Here is a 24,142-nt window from a genome sequence, read left to right as displayed (position 1 = left end):
CAATACATTCAAAAACATCTGAACTATTTCGGCTCTTCCCAAAAAAGAGATGGGCTACGGGAAAGACATAGGAACAACTTAGGGACCCTGTGTACAAGCTTCACAGCCAAAACGACTCCAGTGATGTGACACATCTGAAGAACAGACAACACGCAGCACTCAAAGAGATAGAGATAGAGAGGTACGCCCTTTGCACAAATGTGAAACGTCCGTGTTAGAAGTCACTCTATTCCTAGAAGAACAATGAAAAAGGGAATTGTCCTCAATGTTGTCCATATATTTAAATATATAACACCATCACGTCCGTGGTTTCACTCAATCAAGACCAAAAAAAAAAAAAAAAAAAAAAAAGGGCTCTATTTCTGAACAAACTCACCTTCCTTGCCACAAAGACCACATGAGCAATCCCATTCCTGAAATCCAGGCTGAGTATAATAAGAAACAGGGGCAGCCTCGAGTTACAAGTTGAAGCTGCTTTCTCCAAAATAGTTTAAGCGCTTCAGCCTCACAGGGGATTCTCCCTCTCTGCGACTATCAAATGAGATCCATGTAAGAGGTCAGATAGCCGCCTGCCAGCCTGAGAGCGACTATTCATCTGGAACCCAAAACACCCTCAACACCCTCACCCACTCCTTCCTTTCCCTCCTGTCTTACTCCCTCCTACTTTTCCAATTTTCATCCACACAAAAAAGTACAGATGAATGCCCACACACACACACACACACACACACACACACACACACACACACACACAGTCTCATTCTCTTACCTTTCCAGGTACTTCTCAGAGAAATCGACCATAGTGTGAAACATGGGTGCCAGCCTGTGCGCAGGTTCGGTTGGTGTGTGCGGAAAATTGAATGCATGTAAGTGTGTGTCAGAGCATCAGCGCTCAGGACCCAAGGGGCTGTTCAACAATCACATTCCTCTAACCCCTCAGAGGCTCCGCCAGAGCTTTATATAGTCCTGGGGGTCTGGAGGAGGCGGACCCTGGGCTCACCCAATCACCACGCAGTGTTTACACAGGACTGATTCCTTCTGCTGGGGCCTGGGCAGGCTTTGGTTTTATGGGTTAGTAAGGTGAGATCAAATGTGCCTTTTAACAACAGAGAGACCCACACATGCTTTTGTATCATCAAGGCTCGACTGCCATGATGTCTTGTTCTTCTGCCTCAAGTTACAGGCAGTGGCAAGGCTCCATACTGTTCGTAAATCTATCATCAGGCGACAAGAAAGGCTAAACACTGCCTCTGTAGTTTATATGTGCTGCTGGGTTTATGCCTGGGCACCACCATACAGGAAGGAAGAGTGTAGCTATGCAGGGATCCATGGCTCGGGGGAAGCAGCAACACCTGGACAAAGTAATAACAAAGGCGATAATGGGGGGGAGAGGCTGAGATGATGTGGGCCACCACAGGAAAACAGCTGTGCAGCTTCGACAGCTCCAGAAAAGATGAGGGATAGGGTGAAGGAAATGGTGGGGGGGAAGGAAGGGAAGGAAAGCACAGGAAGAAACAGAGGAAGTAAGAAAAGGTGAGTCGGCAGGGAGAATAAAAGGAGAAGATAAGTATAGAGACCCGTGCTCCTTCGGCAATGCCTCATGTTCCTTCTCAAAGACTGTACCAGAGCACAGGGAAACTGCTATCATAATCTACCATAATGCTATCTTAATGTTCCACACTAAAAGTCAATACAAAATTAGGCCAGTCACTGTTTGAAAGCACTAAAACTGCTTTACTTTGGTATATATCACAACTTGGATAACACTGAATGCATCTACTTTACAGGTTCTGACAGATTTTTAAACTGAGCAGAGGATGGATGTGTATTTTGTAGATTAGTGATCATACATTGTGCATCATTTTCACTATTTCAGTCATGTTACCAGACATTTCGGTTTGTTATGATAGAGATAACTGTGGTGCGTACACCAGCAGACCTCTGCCAGGTTTGAATCAGCAATGTTAATCATCCTCCACAGACGTCCAGAGGCGACAGTTCCTTAATTTGTCTTCCTCCAACTTATATGTCCACATTCTGCTGGGCAAATGCAAATGGGCCATGCAAGTTGAGGTTCTTGGGCAGGTAACTGTATGTATGGAGGACCTTTTCAACCCCAAACACACCTCATACAGTCTCAACTTATATGCAGACTCATTTTCATTGAAGTGCAAAATTCACTTTACTCAGCCACAGAGAGTAACACAAATTCAGTACCCTAATTCAGGCTATGCATGGGCTAAACAGGATGTCTATAACACAGGTTAAATGTGAATGCAAGTAGAAATATTTAGCAGGCCAAGGTGGCAATCCTACACACGGTTGTGGCATGGCTGTGTTCGTCTGAGTCAACAAGGTGCTGACAGACCAGTCTGTGTTCCTGCTGTGATGTCTATCATGTGAGTATCAAACCAAATCCTGCCAATCTGTCTTATCTCCAGAAATCACCTTTTAACCTCGATCCACTGTTACTGATAGTGTGACCATGGAAAAAAACTGTTTTGAAAAAAATGGAGAGACAATACTGAATGAGGTGGGAGTGATGTGATGTGCTACTGCCGCTTGTGATGTTTGAATTATACTCCAGCTTCTCCCTTTTGTACGTTATACGTGATACATATCTTAAACATTCGTTTCAAGCATGTCATGTCTGTTATCAATTTATATGTGCTTATTCAGTGAAAATAACTTTTGACAATAGCTACGTATGAGAGTTTAATTCTTGCAAATTTATCTTTGCCCAACTAATGACTGTTAAAAGTGCAAGAAAACAGAATATTTCTAAGTAGAAGAGCGACACAGACAGGTAACATAATACAAACTTGAGTCACTGTGTCCACCAGGCACGTCTTTTTTCTGAACTGATGCATGCATAACAATTACATATGTTGGCTGGTGGTAGTCACTGCTATTGCTGATGAAAACATGTTTGAAATAAAGCACTTTTATTAATTAAACCTGTTCATATTTTTAACATTTGTTGATTAGAAAACTATAAACATGTCCAGCTTTTGTGCTGTTAGAACTGCACATCGGCATCTGACCGACATCTTCACTTAAATGCCACCCACACAACAATGTTCGATTTATACCTGTATAAGCTACAGTAGCCTCCGTTAAGTGTAAGTGTGTGCTTTCATTTCAAATGTTGGCAACAAGAAAAATAAAAACACACAACGAACAATGTGGGAAAACAGAGCATGGAAAGGAGAAGAAGCAGACGGAAAAGATCAATGCGATTTACAAGAACAGGGCTCACATTCCAGCCAGCCTCACAAGGAAACAATAGAGAAAATGCTGATCAATGCTTCCAAAAAAAGGAGAGTGAAAGGTCAACAGAAAGAGGGATCAATCTTGATGAAAGGAGGTAAGGAGATAATGGTACTGTGGGTGTAGGCTTACACGAGGCGGTGCAGAGTCACAGTGCCAGATGTTGATTGATCATAATCACTTTCAGTGTCGCTCTGAGTGAAGCAGCACTCCACCATGACTCAGTACTTGTCACTAAGGCAAATCACACTAATACACTGAGATGGAATATGTACAAAACACAACAGGAAACCGTTCTCCAGAAAAATCAAGAAAAAAAAAAACGTGAAAAAAGTATGACTTAATTTTAACTACAGCATGATCCCAGTAAACTCTCCTAACTTCTTGATTAAAGGCATTTTAAAACTTCCAAATAAAAATCAATGTATGAGACATATTCACATTCTAACTTAACTCTGAAATCAGTTCATATAACTGATACAAACAGGACAGTCAGCTGGTAAAAGAAGCCCCCCTTCCACATCTAATGGATTATTATCTGATCTTGGCCATAAATCACCCAGATTAACCACAGTCTACGGTATCTCTCTCAGGCTATAGGGAAATGACTTGATTCCAGACTGGGCCATGCCAGACACTGCTGGTCACTGTCCTACTTCTGCTTCCTGCATTAGCTCCCTGTATAGTCTGTATGTCATTGCCTTCGACATCTGGAGTGAATATTTTCATTTCCTATATGCTTCGTCATGCGGGGAGAACTGAGATTTGTGGAGGAGATTGCACTTGTGTTCCTCTTGGTAACAACATAACCAAACATGTTGTAGTGAATATGATCCGAAACCTCCCACTAGCCACCTCATGATTTATTAATGCATGTCCAGGTGTTTCCATCATAGCCTGACTGCTATTAATTTTCAATCAATACGAAAAGAGCCAAATTATTGATTGGTCAATCAATTGTCTGGATCAATCAATTGATACTGATTGAGCCACGCATCACAAATGAAACTAATTTTAAAATATTCTTTCTTAATGAACACCTAATGCAGTCTTCAGAGCAGTTGCTTTTTTATTTTTTCTCTATGATATCACCTTGGGAATATATAGGCTGCCACAATAAATATTGACTGCAAACTGACTAAAGAGGCTAAGTTTACGACTCAGTGGATAATAATAAAAAGTCCAATCCATGAAAGCAAATTACTGAGGGAAGGGTCAACTAAAGCGGTTAATGTTGTAGAAATGTGGTCTAGCGAGCTCAGTTGCTACCCCTGAGCCATCCAGGTTGCTTTCTGCAAACTGACAACCAGAAGCACAAATGAAAGATGTAAAGGCGAAATGACAGCAAACAGAAGAAAACATTTGTGATTCATCTAAATTAGTGGTGCTGTGATCCATACAGGATCTGCTTTCTAAAATGAAATGCTCACTATTTAAAACTACAGCCAAAAAAGCACTCAGGACTCGGGACTTTTGAAAAAAAGCTGTGGAATCTTAATCACTTAATCTGTTAGTTCAATAAACAACATACAAACATGGCCTGTGAAAAAGAACAGGCAAGTATCAGACCAAAGGGCAGCCACCGTGAATAGTTTTATTGTCTTCAAGGCGTGAAAAGTGTTTTCATCTTGATGAACAGCCAGTCAGTCACAGGGAGTGTGAATAACGCTTCATCAACAGCTGATGAATCACTGAGGCGTGAACATGCACGCACACGCACACACACACACACACACACACACAGAGCGCTCTTCAGGATGCAAGCCACACATTTGGTGGCACGCTCTTCACCACGGCACCATTTACCACCTAATAAAGTACATGATAATCAGCTTCAAATGATGAGTTTAAACTCTCACTGTGAGCCCAGAGGGGGGAGGTCGTCTTGATTCTCCTTGAGTCCACAGATCCTTTTAGGACTAACATCCTCAGTTTGCTAATCCACTCACACCCCTATTCACACATTGTTGGGGGAAAAAACCCACGATAATGTCTCAATTAACCCCCCAGAAGCTGGAAAAAAACAGGTCATTACATCCATCAGCTTGGACACAGGAGTTTAAAGTCTTTGATAAATGGTGCTGAATCAGGGCTTGTGGGGTTTATCCTTCCATTGTGTAGTTAAATTTGCATAAAATTAAATAGCATAGGTGCTGGCTGAACACAAATGTGGCAAATATTAATACTACTGCCAAGACTACAATTATTAGGACAATAGAAGATGACTCTGTTATAAATTATTAGAGCTTGCAGGTGACTAACCATCACAGTTTAATCTTACTGATTCTCCTTCTCTCACTTTTTGAAATTATTGTTACTTAATGATTATATATTTTTTCTGATTATTTTCATATTCCTTTTTCAATCTAAATGCATCATTACTGCCAAGGCCTGGTGACTCTTGTAAAAGAAAGAAATAGAAACCAGATGAACTTTCAAATCCACTCTCAGGAAAAAACATGCCATTCCTGATTTACAGCTTTAAGATGAGCAGATAATAAAAAGTGAAGATGAACATACTGCCCAAACGCAAAAACAATTCAGATTAGATCTGCTTTGAGTACTTACAGGTTCTTGGATTTCTTCTTCTTGGTCCCGTCGGGGCCAACCTCGCAGCTACAGGGGGATCCGGTGCTCAGCTGAGGGGAGAGGAACGAGAACACACACTGCATCATCCGCTTTCCATGCAGTCTAAAGGCCCTGCTCGTTAGCCGGGACCAGCTATTGTAGCCAAAGTCAAGCTATTTGGCTGGTAGGCGAGTCGTCCTCAGTGAGTTTGGCTAGGCCAGAGTGAGTGGGCAGCAGTCTGGTGCGTAACATACACAGCCAGCCACCACAGTGATTAATCCATAGCAGCACTCCAAGGTATAAATCCCACGAGGTAGAGTTCCCAGAAGGCTGTGTATGTATGTGCTGCCGAGTGAAACTGACAGTGTGTGTGTGTGTGTCTGTGTTTAGTATGTGTCTGAGGATACAACAAAATAAGAGAATTTGTGTGTTGTGAGAGTGCAAAGTGTGTGAAAGACTGTGTTAGTTGTTGCTGTTGGCCTCCTACTGTGCCCCAGATTGGAAGTGTTAAGCCAAGACCCCCGGTTTCACGTTACACTTTCTGCCAACCCACCACTCTGATTGGTTAAGAGCAAATAGGAAGTTGTTCCGGGGTGGGGAAGGGGTCAACTGCCACTAATCTGATGACCTGGAGCTTCCCCAGCGTGTGTGTGTGTGTGTGTGTGTGTGTGTGTGTGTGTTTGTGTTAGTGCGAGAAGCCCTAAAGAATGACCCATTGTATTGCGGGAACACATTGTTGAATCTGAGCTTGATACAGCTGCTAATACATGGTGTGTGTGTGTGTGTGTGTGTGTGTGTGTGTGTGCCGTGCCACAACAAACCTACTTGAGCCAAAATTGTCCATTTATTTCTTTGTTTTCATGTGTCTAATTGTGCATGTGCACAGTAGGTATGGTTGCGTGCACATTGTGATTTTTACTGTTTTTAAACATTTACTCCGACTATTATTTCCTACAGCCAAGAAAACACGTTTCCTATGTTGTGGATACATGTCGAGCAAGTGTCCTCATGTATATTTCAGCTACTTAATGAAATATCCTATCATTGTAATGTCACTGAACGTGATCGATACATTGTCACTGTCACCACCATGCACATTAAAGTCCATCATGTTAAGTAATTTTTTTAGGTTATAAAATATCTCATCAAAACACAATAAGTATCTTGTCATAATTAAACGATCCAAATGTTCAACACTGGTTCACACTTGTGCCCAAAAGCTGCAGGTTGGGTCAGGTCTTTCACCCCTTTCTCACCACACACACACACACACACACACACACACACACACACACACACACACACACACACACACACACACACACACATGCATACAATGATACACTCATCACATTAGATCACAGTTCACTATGAAAAGTGAGTAAGTGCACCTCATGTGGGAGTTGTGTAAGGACAAGTATTGACTGATGACAGCGACAATATATATTTAGAACTGCTTGGTGTCAAGTCCAATGAAATTTCAAACTCTGTTGTGTGTTTCCAAATAGTCAAAGTGCAACAATATCTGTGCTATTCATATTTACTGGCCTCTGAACAAGACATGCAAGTAAATACTGCATGTCTTGTACTGCATGTGTATAGCATTTCCTAGAAAGTTGTAACACGTCCTGAAAAATCTTTGTGCTATGCATACCTGCTTATTATGGCGTGTGTACTGCCATGTGTACGCTATATAACACACATGAATGACATACATGTATCATTGAAATTTGAGGACAGTATGACTGGCAGCGTGTCCCACGGGCTTTATTCAAGACACTGAGGGCGGAGTGACAGCTAAATCAAATGGCTAATCTTAGAAGGAGCGTGACATCAAGGGAGTCCCAAACCCCAGGGAGCCATCAGCAAGGCTTTCCCCTGAAACCAGAGAAGACTTGCCCCCCCCCAATACCATCTGCCCTGATATACACCCTGGGCTTAGGCCAGGATAATGCAGCGGACATCAGGAGAGCAAATTACGCCAAGTAGACATCGAAGATCAGAGGGGATTATCTGGCCTGCGTGCTAGGACACGATGATCATTCATGCTAGATTTATGCTCCAGATGGATGAGATCCACAATGTATGTGATACACATACAGGGAACTCATATGCTTTCATACCACAATTTGCCACGTCACTATCACATATGTTTTATAGTTGCCATGTATTTAAATTGAACTGAGAGTCTAAAGTGAAGGTAAGACGTTTCATTTTCTTTGCGTTGTTATAGTATGCATACTTCATTGCTCCAAGTCACCAGGACACCTTCGGGAAATCTAATAGAGCCATGTGGAGACCGACAGATCCGAGGTCACAATATCCTCTGAAACATGAAACGTCATGAAAGGCATTTACGTCCACTCTCTGTCTCACACACCCTGCCGTATCTACTGTCGTCTTCAGTGGCAGAACCACAAATCTAGACACAGGACTGCATCTTGTCAGACAAAGTCAAACAAAAACGAGGCGTGGAGCCACGTCTTTTGAAGGTTGCATTTCAACACTGCACATGTCACAGTCACTCAACAAGCCCCTGTCTCAACGTGGCCCAGATACGCAGCCTTCTTTTAGCAAGATTTGGAGGACACAATGGGTGTATCCTTCGCTGTCCTCCATATCCCAAAATCCATTCTTGGGAAATTGTCATTTTGGAAAACTACAGCGGCCAGGTTTTGTATCTCAAGGAATACATTCACTTCACAAATTTGTCACATCGGTATAAATTTAGTGTTCCATGTAGTGCAGTGTACCATGTCAAGATGGTTAAGGTTAGGCATGGGTTTGCTCAGGTTAAGGCTATAAATATTATGGGCTTAAGTTAGTCAAATGCTACTAAATGCATACATATTTTACAAATACATATGGCTGGGGCGCCATGGTACAGCATGCACCATGTGTGCTGATTTGCTGCATGTCATCCCCTCTCTCTTCCTTGTCTTTCCTGTCTCTCTGTACTCTATCTACCAAATATAAGTGGTGGATGCATTTCACCACAGACAGGCAAAACTCAACATAACAGCAGCATTTAAAGAAAAAGAGAAGACTTGTTGTTGTTTATTACATTACATACTTTAATTTAGAATAATGAATTTTAACTAAATAAATACATTGTACATCAAAATTTCCACTGCAGTGTATGGGTATGCCACTGAATTTGAAAGGTACAGCAGTAGACACAAAACCCATGTGAGGACAAATTAGTTTTCAGGTCCCTAGATACTTAAGGCAGCGAGGTTTATCAATCTAATGATCAGTTTTGAGTCAGATTCAGCAGTTAAAGGTTCATCCACAACCTCTCCCTGTGTAATCAGGAGGGTGGCGTGACAGAATATCGGAGTTCAGACACACTGACAGCTGGAATACCCGCCACATATTTACATAGCATTGTCACGGCTGAAAATAGTTGTCTGTTTCTGTGTTAAAATAGCAAATTCCTGACACATTCCAGATTTATTCTTAAGTTTCTGCTTTTTTCTTTCTGCATTCCAATTCACTTCATGGCTCTTTGGCAGCTAGACCCCCATCCCATTCTCCACACACAAAAGCCATACACACACACACACACACACACCAGACTGCACAGTAGGATGGCTGTCAGTGGCTGGTGGAGCATAAAAGGTCTAAGTCTTTTCTAAATATAGCCCTTGTGTGTGTGTGTGTGTGTGTGCATGGAGTGCTCACATACTTCACTGAACACAGCATGAAAACAGAGGGTCTGCCAAAGACCACAAGACTGTATAGCCCCCTGAGGCATGGGATGCAGATGTTGACACACTGTTAAGGGCCGGTATGATGGCTGTGGAGATACACAGATATGGGTGTGTATGTGCGCAAACACCTGGCTTGTATGTGTGATGTGCACGTGCCTATGTAGACACACACCGTATTGTACTTAGGCATGCATGCAAGTGGAAATTCAATTGTATGGACAATTGTATGGCCAAACACGTACCCAGGAGTGCTAAAAGGAGTTAAAAACACGTGTCCAAACATGGGACCAAAGACGGGGGAGAATGCTGTTCATGTGTGTCTGTGTGTGTGTCTGTGTGTGTGTGTGTGTGTGTGTGTGGTTGGGAATGATAGTTGACACACCAACTGGGCTGCTATTCCCTGATAAGGCAGGGGAAACTGGTTGCCCTTTTCTCTCTCTCTCTTTCTCTCTCTCTCTCTCTCTCTCTCTCTCTATAACTATGTATCTTTCCACCCTTTTTCTCTCTAAACAAACCCCACAGTTTTCAAACTTGTTCTGCAAGAAAAAAAAAAAAGTCACACATTGTCAAAACAAAATCTAATAAACAGAGCTCTGAAACACTCTTGGCCCAGTCAACCCAGACTCCAAATCCACTAAGAACCTAAAACCCCAGAGGTGAAGAAATGAATCTCGGTCTTTGTGTATTTAAACTTCTTCTCACCAGTTCAACCCCTACTGCTTTTCTTCATCAGACTTCCCTTGGGCTACTTCCTTCCTTTTCATTTCCCTTTCATTCATATGAAAACAAATTGACAATACAGCATCTGAACAATGTTAAGGGGACCCAGACGGCCTTATTCTTCCCCTCAGGGCGGCTTTCTCCCCTATTCCCTTTAGTACAGTCTGGGATTGGTGCTACATGTTAGACTCCGGCTTCCTGGCATTGTGTGGTCTGATTTTGTGTATGTGTGTGTGTGTGTGTGTGTGTATGTATGTGTGTGTTCAGAGTGAATGGTCAATGAGAAACAGTGAGAGAGAGAAACCTAGTGACTGAGATGCAACATTTGTTTGGAGATGGTTTTACGCCCGTCAAAACTGTGATTTACTAACCAGGTGCACAAGCACTGGATGAATTTAGGGCAGGAAAAAGGCGCAAACTTCACTCCATGTGAACAATTTCACAAAGTGTACCAAATACAACAGGGTTTGAACATGTTAGAGAACATGTTGTAACATTTCATTGTACACCAAATTAATCGGCTTTCATCTGCTGTGTGTTTATTGTGTCATAAAACATCTACAGATGGAGAGACTGGACAGAGGGAGGATGACACCGAGAATGATTGCAAGATAGTGAGATAACTGTAGAACTCGAGGTGAGCCGTTAAAGTCGGGTGATGGAGAAGGAAATGTCGCTGCCCTGCTGAGAAGTGGAGCTCTGCATGTCACCGTTTGCTCGGTCGGTCTGGTAGTGGAGAGTTAGGTCCGGGAGGGCGTGTGTCCAAATCGATTTGGTGGACTGCCATGACATTCCACTCGTGCCACCGGCCGGCTTAGCAGAGCATGTGCTTAGAAATAAAGTGCTTATATTTGTTTGGCTGATGACGAATGTCCGGCAACAGAAAAGTGAGAAATATTCTGTTTGCAGTTTTTGCAGTGAACAGACAGCCAACAGTTTTCTATGAATGCCCGTTTGCTCTGATGATATCTCTATAAGGTGAAATGTGTCAATAAGCATTTTTGTGTCGAGTGAAATGCGAGTACTCTGCCATACTAGAAACAATCATGTCGCCTAGAGGATGAAATCTGTCAATTTTGGTGACGTCATGACCTTTCCCCTAGCACCACCAGTAGGACACGTTTTTAATCCTGCCCATTTTAATGTCCCAAAAACTTTTTGTATTGCCATGAAAGTTGTTTACGACATTCAAGTCGGCTGGATAATGATGCTTGTCAGCTGTCGTGCCTCCATGACCTTCCTTCTAGCGCCACCAGCAGGCCCACAGGGGCATCTGCTTAGAAATAACACACTTGTTGCTTAAGCATCACAATTAAGTCTACTCTAGTTGTAGTGCACTTCCATCTCCACTGTAGTTTTATAATGAATTAAACAATAAATACCAATCATCTTGATGTCACAGCATTATCACAGCGATCAAAACCAAGAGCACACCTCAATTTAAGACCTGTACTGGTAAATTAAATTAAAAATTAGAGGCAACCATATATGCACTTTGTTACCCATGGTCATTTTGTCCATATCTTGATGAAGGCACCTTTATGCCTTTCATAACAGATCTGGCCCAGAGACAAAACGCAAGATGAGACAAAAACTGAAGAGCGGGCTCTCTCCTCAGAGCACTGGAGTGACAAAAGGGGCTTTCATAAGAGGATGGAAGTACAAAAAAGGGAGAGATAAACATTGAATACACATAAAAATGATATAGTGAGTGAAGCTTTACCAAGAAACACGGAGGACTGGCTCCCAAAACCGAAAAGTTAACCCTAGGCAGGCAGATTTATTAGTACTTGCCTCAATATCAACCCAGTCACATACACAAGTGAAGTTGTTGAAGTCTTGATGCTGGAATGAGGCTCTGAGCGGAAACAGGGAGCTGGTCTAATCTGAAAGATTACACCTATCAGTGATTTCGTTTTTCAACCCTACAACTTGTCTGGCAGTTCTTCACATGGCCCTCAAGTGTACTGTGTCCCGAATTCCCTTTGATGTGTTTTGTGTTTCAATTACATAACGGTTTTTGAAATGTCAAGAAAGTGTTATTTTGTTCCTTTTCTGTCACCGGGGATATTTTCCAGCTTCCTTTAGAAATAAATGGACATTTTTGGCTCAAGTAGATTTGTTGTGGCACGGCGCACACATACACACACACACACACACACACACACACACACACACACACACACACACACACACACACACACACACACACACACACACACACACACACACACACACACACTCAGTACAGTCATCAACAACATTCAATAATATCTGATAAACTCCGCGACCCACAGACAGGATACTGACTCATTCCTCACTCAAAGTACATAATACAAGCAGATACAAAAAGGACATTGTGTGCATATATACATGGTGTGTGTGTGTGTGTGTGTGTTTGTTTTCTATTTGATCTGACCCTACTCAGCCTGCTGTTTTTCAGCACTGCATAGGAGATGGCTGCTTCCTGCCCAAGTACTTCCTGTGTCACAGGATATTGCTGAACAATGCTCACACGGCGGCGTCTCTCTCTGGCCTGCTCGGAAAAGCATGCAGGTTATCCAGTCGGAGATTGGAGCTGCCCGTTAAAATGTTATTGACATTCCTGACCAAAGGATGCCCTTTCTGTTTGGTATTTCCAGCGCGGCTAGGTTTTGCTAGCTCTTTGTCATTTAGACCTTGGGAAAGCTGATGTGAGGTGTTTTGAGATATGTGGGTGCAGCCTTTGGCAAATTATTATTAAAATTCCTCTCCCAAGGCTTTGCGTATTTAGACTGTCCAAGTTTGATGAGAAATGCCTTTCACAGATAGGGCAGAGGGAAAGATATGGGAGGAGGGTGTGTGTGTGTGTGTGTATGTGCACAGGTGTGTGTACTGAAATCCCGGGCTGACCCTTGTCTATTTTCAGGGATGAGAATCTGCGAGGTGAAGTTCATGCACGAGTGAAACAAAGGGCCGGTTTGTGGAAAGGCAGATTTTCTACCAGGAAAGCGGCGTACTGGGGTGAGAGGCACGCCGGCATGGAGGGAAGGAAGGAATGTTGTGAATGAGATTCCGACCGCGGCAGCTGGAGAGCGATGCATGTCATACACTCGCTGATGTCGAAGTGGTGCTTCACCTCCCAGTGGAAGTAAACAACATATTGCAGTCATGGAAGAGCTGACGAATTTGCTGCTGGCCTCTGTTTGTGGAGCAACAGAGGAGATGAAAGCATCTGGTCCCTGTGATTTCTGAGTCAAGTTGGAGTCCAAGTCGCAGGCCTTGTCAGATTCTTTGTAGACACAAAACTCAATTTCTGGCAATACATTTTAGCATGTATTCGATTTTGTTGTCATAGAGTTGCTTATTTCCATACAGATAAATCCATTAAACTGTAAACTGTAAACTATACAAACTATATCAATTATGAATTACAAATTATGAACTGCTATAGTCTCGGTTTAGGTTAATTCAAGAGGAAATCCAGATGCAAATCATCACTAAACGTAGCTATTTGTAGCAGTTTTGCTGTTGCAGTTGTATAAAATACCTCAAGTAACCTGCCTGGCTGACACCAAGAGACACTCTAGTCTAGAGCATGTGTCAAACTCAAGGCCTGTGGCACAATTATATCTAGCCCACAAGAGGATCTGATTTGTTATTAATACTGGCCCGGTTTCATACTGACCACAACGTGGACGCTGCACACCCCAACATGCACTGCAGTGTCCTGCGATATCAACATCACGAAACACATGCACGCCCCCTCCTCCTCCTCTTCCTCCTGACCAGCTCAGGTCACTTCCACCAAGACAGTAAGTAGCCAGTTAGCTCATGAGCAAGCCAGCCAAAAGCAAGATCAAAACGAAAAGTGGAAACCAGGTGTTTTCAAGGTAACTTGTAATCACAAGCCAGCCTGCCTGTACTGATATCTGACTTTTGAAATACTTTGGCATAGTTTGACCAAACTGCAGGTTTAACATGAAATGATCAGTTTTATTTCATTTTATTTAGTTGGATCTGTGTGCCAGTGATGTGCATGTATGTGAAAAAACATGTATGATTGTATATTTTTTTAAGCATCAGTTACTTGGTTATTTTTGAATCCATGTGATGAAACTATGAGTCATCTGAAAGGATTCAAGTAGGCTTGCATGTATAATATGCCAGAAAAAAAGGAATGACGCAGTGGGCTCTCCATGTCTTGTTACTGTAATGAGTGTGGTTTTAGATATCCTTGTTTTGTTTTACAGAGAGACATTTTGGGGGAGGGGGAAGTGGCGTGGGGGGCTTGTGAAGTTTACACAGATGATAAGGGAACGGCACTTGAGATGCTTTGGGGTCCAAAAACACCTGCAACACCCCAAACTAAAACATGTTGCTTTAGTTTGGGACACTGATTCTCTTTGAAATGTGATTTTCAAGATGAAGCCATGGACTCACTGAAACAGTGTCTATTTTGGACTCACACTCTCGGTCAATTGTTGAAATTGGGTTTTAGGGTTGAATAAATATTTAAATACGCTAATTCATAATCCCCGTCACTGTGTTGCCATTCATGTCCATCTCCACCAATCTAACATCTAATCTTTGGAGACATTAGTTGAGGTTAAAGCCAGCTAGCTGGTCTTAGGAGTTGGACATAGGAGTAATAAATAAGAATGGGTGCCACAAGTGTCAGAGAGTTACATTAAATTATTTTAAAGATTTTTTTCAAGATAAATTTGAACAAAATTTAAGACTCACATTTAGGGAAAGAAAATCTTATTTAAATTAGGTTATTCATTGAGTGTAAAGGTAAGTATGATATATTCAATGATTTGGCCTAAACCTCCTTTAGCTCACACAGCAAGCTGCCAGTGGAAAAAACAAAAAAACAAAAAAACAATCAGGACTGTTGGAACAGGTATGTCCAGATATTTGTAGATTTGTGCAGATGCTAAGGTGAATGATGAAGTGAATGAGAATTTTGTAACATCAGAAATGTTGAATTTCATGCAGAAGAGTCGGACCATTTTTCACAAAAAGAAATTAAAAGATACATAAGCCAAAATTAGATAACATGTTCATGTGGAAATTAAGACCTCATAAATTCAAATTAAGGTCTAATATTTATTAAATTGAATTTAAGACATTTTTAGATGCTTTAAGGACCTATACACCTTGCACAGGTTAAAAAGCTGAAGACATCACAAAACTGACTGGGAGGCCTGCTAGATGGCTACACAGATTAATACACAGATTAACTGCTAAATATGTTGTTTTGTAAAGTCTCTGCATTCCATTATTAGAAGGTAAACTATATTTTTTCACATTTTCTGTCTCTCCTCCTCCTCCCATTGTTTCCAGCATGTTGCTCCCATCACCTCACCCCCACTCTTCACCCCGAATCCCACCACATGGGAAGAGTTTGTGTGTGTGTGTGTGTGTATGTGTCATGCATATGTAACTTTATATGTGTGTATATGAGTGTTTGAGCACATGTGTGTGCGGCTACACAGCTGTGCGTGTATAAATTCCAAACCATGAATCACATAGCTTGCTTACAGATCAAGAAGTCCCTGTTCCTGTTATCTCACACTATGTACCGTTTTCGCTTTGAGAAGAGAACACATGATGACTAGGACAATAACTTTTTGTCCTTTCATCCGGTTTCCGTCATGTCCTGACACTGCTGACCAATCTAAAAAATGCTCCCTAAAATGGTCATTATGCAAGAGTGGGAAGGTAATGTTATTTTAAGTGAGTTGTACAGTTATTTTAAGGCACTTTCAGTAAGTAATTTGAGTTTGGGTTTGGGTTTACAGGGCTTAATTAACCAAGTTCTCATGGTTTATCAAATTATTTTCATTAGTGTTGTTATGTTGTGGGGACTGTATGGAGTGCTGTCTTTCCATGGCACAAGATTGTAATTTGAAAACTGAATTTTGTTAAATCCCAGAATACTTGGCTGTGCCTCAAACTTCCATCACAGTCGTATAATAACACAGAACATCTTCTTGAGTATTATTGCCATATTACATAACACAAACAAATGCTTGACCTTCTCTCTTGTGAGATAAAGCATAAACTGAGTAAAGATAATTCAGAGGTGAAAGAAAGAGCAAAGAAATAAATAAATTAAATGACCACTGACACTGAAACGTAGATTACATGCTGTGCATATGAATTATGTGAACTGCATGCACCACTATTTATTTATTTATTTATGTGACAACATGTCACAGTAGTCACATCTTCACTTATCTGAAAATCTTAGTCAACAGTTAAAGACACTGAAAAACCTATTTTCTTTTACATTGTCCTGTTTTATGACTGTTTGGGATTTAATAAAGAGCACCAAGGTTTGAAAAAGGAGCAGTATTCCTATGTAAAGTATCATCTTGTCATGTAACTGGGTGATTTTTTAAATAGGTGTGATTATTGAAAGATTAGCACATGTAATAAGGCCTGCAAAGCAAATCAAATTTACATAATGAATATACCCTGATTCTTCTCACATGCTGTCCATCAGACTAAACGGCCTATTTACCTCGCCTGTGACTCTTCTTGGTAGCTCCACTTACCCAGTTCAGATGCATGAATGTTACTTTGGTGTGACATTAGTGGTGTGGAATATTAGCCCATGCTTTACAAAGTAACATTATGACAATATCTACCCAATCAAATCTAATGTATGAACAGCTAACGGTAAATATAATAATGAAAATGTGACCCGTTCATGATGAGCCTAGACGCCTGGGTGGGTAGCTGGCATGATGAGCCAGCTGCACCATTGTCTCTGAGTCATCAGGCTGATGCATATTTGTCCCGTTCTACCTGATCCTACAAGAGTCTTGAGGTCCACTGGAGGGCCCCTAATTTTGCAGCATCTCGGCCAGAGGAAACTACTTAAGTGAAGTGCAATCTGTCAGGCGGTTACAACAAACACGTTATTGTCGGCACACCGGACAGCTGGGTAAACAAACGGCTGCTACATGTCCTCACTGCTCTTGCTGAGTCTCCACACAACCTGCGTATGCTGTTTTTAAATGGAGCGGAAACCACGGGTCAAAGCCAGTGCGCCGGCACATCCTGATGGAATGGACTCATTGTTTTAACAATATCAAATCACTACTACAAGTCTTCTTCCCGCTATCAAGAAGATATTTTATGAACTGTAACATAGTGTTGTATACCCAAATAAGAGATTCCGGATAAAACTGAAACTACATACCTACTCCAGCTCCTCTGGCTCCAGTAACGTCTTAACCTGACGTGCCAGATGGTTTGTTAGACAGAACCATCTGAGACGTCGTCATCGGAAACTCTTTGGAAAAATGCAGGCACTTTCCAAAAAAACCACCAGGCAGATGACTGGATGAACCATCTGTCTGTCACGGTCTATCACTTCAACCAATCAGATCAATGAACCGTGGTGTAGTAGCTGAGCAACGAAGAGGAAACAAAAAGCTGCGATTGAGGAAATTTGACGGCTAGCAAGCACGTCCGTGTAGCTACCAATGGATGGATTCTCACACCACTGTGGTCTCACAAATCCAGCTGCCTCGCAAGGTAAGTCTTTAGTCATGATTACCCAAGAAAGGCAGTAGCTGAAGACGAATTCTTCTCTCCTAGCAGAGCACTTATTGGTGTGAGTTGAAAATCAAACCTGAGTCATCAGAGTTGAAGGTAAATGCTCCCACCACACCAACCTCAATATAATTCACATCACTAATGCCTCCTTATATGATCCTTCCATGGTGGGAAATCATATTTCTCTTTTAAGTCATAGATAAGTCATAACGTGAACCACTGACTCTCCACTCAAACCTATTTAGTGTCTTAAAACATTAATTATTATTAGTAACCACGGAAACGTAACACCAAAATACATCTCTGAAAAGCGCAATCCCCTGTGGCGTGTGTGTTTGTGTGCGCATGTGAGCAACTGACTATTGATATTCATGTGCTCGGCAATTTGATTTTGTCCAGATACTGCTATGGCAACCAGTGCCATAAATGCATCCACTCAAACACACACACAAGCCAAAGCGATCAAACAAGGGGCCTTCTGGATCCTCTCTTGCTTTACCCAAACGTCAGGAGAGGGCTTTGTTGTGCCCGTCTTGCTGAGGCAACCTTACACAGTCCTGCCGGTTAATGACTGAGCCGCTCACACTGAGGGGCGTTAAGGTGGGAAGAGAGTGAGGCTGTGCTGAGAAAGGTCGAGTTACAAAGCGCCATGACATCAAGCTATCGCCTCTTCCGCAAGAACGCCATCATCTCAGAAGCCCTGCGCAATGTCTACATCTAAGGCTTATTGAGGCAATGTAGATGGGCCATACTGCTAATAATTTTGATTAATAAAGCTGGCTGGTGGTATTGCTATCTTGAAATCTAACCACACAATTTTTTTTCAGTACTTTGTGTGGCTTAAAACACGTCAACCTATTTGTTTCAAATATGTCCTCACATGAGAACATATCTGCTTGTAAGAATGTTTAATTAATCCTAAGAAATGTAGAAAATGTACTTTTCCTTGTAAACATTCTTGGTTTTGTTTACACTCACAATTTGTGAGCAAAACACACCGTGTGTGTCCTTGAGGCCTAACGCATACCTGAAAGCATTTGAAAGCTGCATTGTTTACATCAACGTGTGCAATATGTCACTTACGTACTCGGGGCATGCTGCTGGAAGAGCATGTGTAATGCAAACAATATGGGGTCCCAGTTTTCCTAATCTGCACAATAGCGCCACTGGTGGTCACTATTTACAATGAGTTCTTTTTAATCAAATTGCTGCTGAGATTTTAAGTTTCACAGAGATGAACTTGAAGCTGTTTGGAAAATAAGTGTCTTCTTCTTGTCTCTCACTACCAGTGCAGCCGACGGCCTCAACATGGCTGTCTTCAGACTCAGCAGGGAGCAGGAGAGTGGAGGAAGCCAGGCTAATTTTGGTTAGAGAAGCTTTGGGGGGATTTTTGACATGAATTACATGTGAATTAATATCATCATAACTAGGTTAGTCATGTCTTAGATAACGCAGTGCAAAAGTGAAGTACCACTAAACGGAGAAAAGGGTCTGGCTACACGAGACTAATATGATGCTGATGTCATGGAGGTAGTTTAAGGTGACCAGAGGTCTCCTTTCTCTGAAACAGCCCCTTGGTTTCATGCTGGCAGTTTCCCCAGAAAGGTCTCTGGCTTTACCCGTCTTTGGACGACATTAGTGCTACCAGTGAAGATATGGTGGTTAGTAATTTCTACCTCAGGACCACAGGAATTGTATCCTGTCTGGAATAAAGATAATCCCGGTGCAGACAGGATTAGTGTGTCAGCATTAGTAATGTAATTTAGTACTCTGCCTGTTAATGTACATTACTTCACCATTGCCAAGAAACGGTCAAAAATAAGAATATGTCTATTGCCTAAGGTATTTGTAATTCATGAACATATGCAGTGATTTAGAGAGCAGCAGAATTGACAGAGACACTCACTGAAAACAGTTCAGGTTGTTTGCTTGGTAACTACTTCTCCTGGGATGTGAGCTCTGTAAATAAAGTTCATTCCAAACAGGATTGAAATAACTGAATCACTCCTGTAAAAATTACATCAGCAAACCTCTTCTAGAAATACTAATGCTGTTGGGACAGGCCAGTGATTTTCTCCCATTACTCCAGTAAAAATTGTGACTGACTACATATCACTGGATTTGCTTTGAGACATAATGCTTAGCTATGAGCTATCAGCAATAATAAAAGCAAAGAAATCATTATAAGTAGGTGACAGGCTAGGTCAGGGGCTACAGAGACTATCCCAGTGTCTCTGGTTAATTCTCAGCAAAAGCCATGTTTGCTTTTCAGTGTCTTTGATTTCAGCAATATGTTACATCCCTGACAGAGTAAGAGAACTCAATCTGTCGCCACTGTTAGCTGAAATACTTCAGCCTTTTTTTTTCCCGCTCACATTAATTAATCAGGTAATGCAAGAACACATTCCTTTTTACAATCCCTTTCAAGGAAAGCTCTAAACCCTCACTGACATGCCAATATCAGCGTTAGTGAATAGAAACAGTATGTTCCAACACTTGATCTCCACAGTTCACCACAGCATCTATCTCGGTACAGTCGCTCACTAAATCCTCTCTATAATCACAAGCAGCCAAACAATCATTAACATACAAATAAGAGAATGCTAGCTTCATTAGCTTTGGATTAGCCAGCCTCTGTGGTGGGGATTTCTGAACGGGTATAAGTCGAAGTACTGTGTGTCTGAGAAGCAAAGACCACTTGGAGGGAGAGAGAAAGAGTGGGAGAGAGAGCAAAAGAGAGAGAGAGAGAGAGAGAGAGAGAGAGAGAGAGAGTGGGGGCTTACTGCAAAAGCCAAGTACGGGCTACCAGCTGAGAAGGATTGTGTAGCTTTGGACTATCATGAGGAGTTAGGGGGCTGGTTAAGAAAATAGTGCTTAAATGTAAGGAGCAAATTTACTATTGTTTCAAATTCTCTGGCTACTTTGCAGGTGCATTTTGTCCCAGGACTTAATTTATAGAGTGATTATATTTCGCAGTCCTGACATCTCTGGTCATGTTTCTCACTTTGTACCTTTCTATCTTCATTCATTTTACACAGAGTTTCATGATATGAAAAACCTCCTTCAGACATTAAAAAAAAAAGTTCAACTGTGTATAATTGGGTATAGATGGTGTGGTATTAATGGGTTCAGATCCTGGCCGGGGCATGGTCTTTCGATGTGGAGTTTGCATGTTCTCCCCATGTTTGCGTGGGTCTCTGGGTGCTCTGGTTTCCCTCACCATCAAAAGCATGAATGTTAGGTTATTTCTCCTCTCAGTGCCCTTGACCAAGGCTCTGGCACAGAGCTGGAGTCGGTCCCTGGGCGCTCAGTGGCTGCCCACTGCTGCTAATAAGTAGGATAGGTCAAATGCAGAGATCAGATTTCCCTATGGGGATTAATAAAGGATAACTTAACTTATTTGAGTTCTCTCTCTCTCTCTCCCTCTCTCTCTCTCTCTTTCTGTCTCTCTTTCTCTCACTCTCTATCACCCACTCATTGATCCTTCCATTCCAGGGACCCATTTATACATAGATATATTTAGAACATCCTGAATCGTAAAATTTATTCAAGGTCAGATGATGCTAAATCATATTTATCAGGGCAAAGGTCCAGCAGCCACTGGCCGCTGAAGAGACTGCCCATAAAAACAGCATTACACAATCAGGAATACAGCAGGTTCTCATGTTTAACCTCAGCCTCAGTTCTGGAGAGAAAGACAAAGAAGGAAATGTCAAAAGCAGATGCAAAGAATTTTGACAGTTACATAAGTAATGTTATTTTCACAGTCAAAATTACAGCAAAATGCCTCCATCAGGACTTTTTCAAAGGATTTTGACACACATTGCAAGAGCTGGAAAGTACAAGTAATGGCTCAGAGAAGACTCCCCGCTGTTATCACAGTTGCCCAACTGGCAGTGGTCTTTCCCCTTCATGTCAGTGTGACTGCCTATCTGTGGAGCCAGAGTGTCTTGCATACTTTTCTCGGCCTGTTAGAAGACACCATCCCAGGGAGATGGCTATAAATAGCAGTCCTGACACACGCTTATAAAAACTATACTCTCACATGCACACAAGGTTACACACACACACAAACACACACACACACACACACACACAAGCACACACACACACACACACACACACACATATATATATACTGGGGATGTGAGCTGATTAATTTTTTAAAATCGTGTTAATCACAAGGTAATCGTGGATTATTCACGGTTAATCATATATTTGAAATGCACAAAATTGCTTGCTTTTACTGTTGTGCAGTGTATTTGGAAACTGCGCTTCAGCAGGGTTTATATGATGGATTACCCAATGCAATCTGTGTAATGTTTTTCAGCTCGTTATGGTTAGCCCATAATAATGAGGCGTGTTTTAGAACGTGGCTGTGCCTCTTCTCAGTTTAAATGGTTTTGCAGGCCAGTGCGTCTCATCCAGATTGTGTGTCTTCGGTTCGTGACGCGGTGCCTCCCTGGGTGTGAACGTGTTTCGTCCAGGGAAGCACTGCGTCAAAAACATCGTCTCCTGCGTTGCACATCAGCAACACCTGTAGCCAACAAGTTTTCCCACAAGTTCTGAGTTAAACTGCACAAATATGTTGCCAGTATGTCTCTTTTAAGATGAATTCATATTTCTGGAAATGATGAAAGTCAGGTCACCGTATTTTCTGTGAGTAATGCTATTGCATTTTGTAGGGATGGGCATTTCAGGCAAAAATGCTATTTGATATTCATGGGAACTGTTCATCAATTTTTTTGAAAATTTTTTAGGGTATACTGTTTCTAGATTAGTTTTTAGATCACAGTGAGATTTTCTGAAACCGTCTGAGGGACAATATTTGCAGACTCCACACCCCATTTCCGTCCCCTCCAGTCATAAACTAACTGCTACGCCCTTGCACATGAGTTATGTTGCGCATTTTATTTTTCATGCCACACCACAAGCATCCATCCAGTGGATATTTTGTGTTGTTTTTTCATTGCAAATTAAGAGGAAACAAATAACGTGTGTGTGTGTCTGTGTGTGTGTGTGTGTGTCAGTGCCTCCATGTGTGTATCGTTTGCAAGCGCCATAGCTTATTATGGTAATGTGTCAAACTGCTAAAGCCAAAGTTGTAAATAACTGGAACAGAGAAGGAGAGCAAGAGTTGAGTATGGGATGAGAAAGAGAGGGAACCCTATGTCTTCTTCCTTAAAAAGGATTTTTTTCAGTCGACCGTGGTATAATGTGTCTGTTATGTCAGAAAAGACCTTCCCAGGCCAGTCCACCAACCAGTAGTACACATATTGGTGTATAATCTGATCCATCATACTGTTAGCTGGGTATGAGTTGCTATTTTCTATCTTCACTGTTTTATCTATCACTGTTTGTGTGTATATATGTACATATGTACTTAGGTAGGTAGGTAGGTAGGTAGATAGATAGATAGATAGATAGATAGATAGATTCTTATATAGGTAGTTGAGCTGGCTTTCTTCAGGTAAGCTCTCTCTTTACATTCCTATCCCTTTGACAAGCATCCAAGTCTTCACTTTTCCCTACAAGTGACAAGAATTCTTTCCAAAATGAGATGATGGAAGTTCTGCCTTATATAACTACTGTCTTTTTTTTTTTATTCTCATGCTGCTGCAAGAATGATCTCATACGAGATATATTGTCTTCCATCTGAGGCAAGCATGCACACACGTATAAAGCAAAAAATAAAACACGCACACAGGCACACTGGGAATCATTTCAAATCACAAATCGTAGCATTCATCTTTTCCAATTACACACATGGCCACACACGTAAACTGCTGGTTGCATCTTTAGCCTGACTTTTGTAAAATATTAAAGGGTGAGTCAGGTTTCAGCCTCATCCATTACATCCAACGTTCTCCAACAGCTAAGGTAATAAAAAAAAAAAAAAAAGGCTTTGATGTATTAGAGCCCTTTAGGATGTGAGCCACACAGACAAATGGGGATCTGCCTCAGCATGTTACTGCTTCATAACTGTTATAAAATGTGAAAATGAGAGATGCTGCATAAAGGAAAACAACACATTCAGTTCATTCATGTATTTGTCAATAGACACTTGAGGGCTGACTCAAGACTGTGTTGAATGTCCTGAATGCTTGCTCAGTCCACTCAGCAAATATTTACATGATACCCATTTAGCATTTCACTGGTCTCATCCAACCTGGCTGTGTCCCACATGGCTTTGAACCCGGGAGACCTTTTGTCCCTTCCAGTCCATCCACAGTCAAACAGAAGAAGCCCTCGAGTCTACCTACAATATCAGCCTTTCATTGAGGGAGGCCGTCGTGATCCGCCTCGCCACACAGTGC

The 24,142-nt window shown here is 41.7% G+C and overlaps 1 protein-coding gene across 8 annotated transcripts in view; it reads right to left on the bottom strand.

The window, feature by feature from the left end:
* The window catches only part of rgs3a (regulator of G protein signaling 3a), a 188,123-nt gene that overhangs the window by 10,453 nt on the left and 153,528 nt on the right, over window positions 1–24,142 (bottom strand). For 6 of the 8 annotated variants that reach the window (XM_030065316.1, XM_030065317.1, XM_030065318.1 and 3 more), the window contains one exon: window positions 5,839–5,909. In XM_030065316.1, coding sequence (XP_029921176.1) covers window positions 5,839–5,909 — 71 coding nt within the window. Of the gene's footprint in view, window positions 1–376; window positions 500–769; window positions 870–5,838; window positions 5,910–24,142 lie in introns of those variants that run through there. The other 2 variants (XM_030065321.1, XM_030065322.1) reach the window with 2 other exon arrangements.

Source organism: Myripristis murdjan, chromosome 12 (assembly GCF_902150065.1).
Source record: "Myripristis murdjan chromosome 12, fMyrMur1.1, whole genome shotgun sequence".
Classification (NCBI taxonomy): Eukaryota; Metazoa; Chordata; class Actinopteri; order Holocentriformes; family Holocentridae; genus Myripristis; species Myripristis murdjan.
The sequence above is the reverse complement of the archived record's forward strand: the minus strand, read 5'-3'. Positions and strand labels throughout refer to the sequence as shown.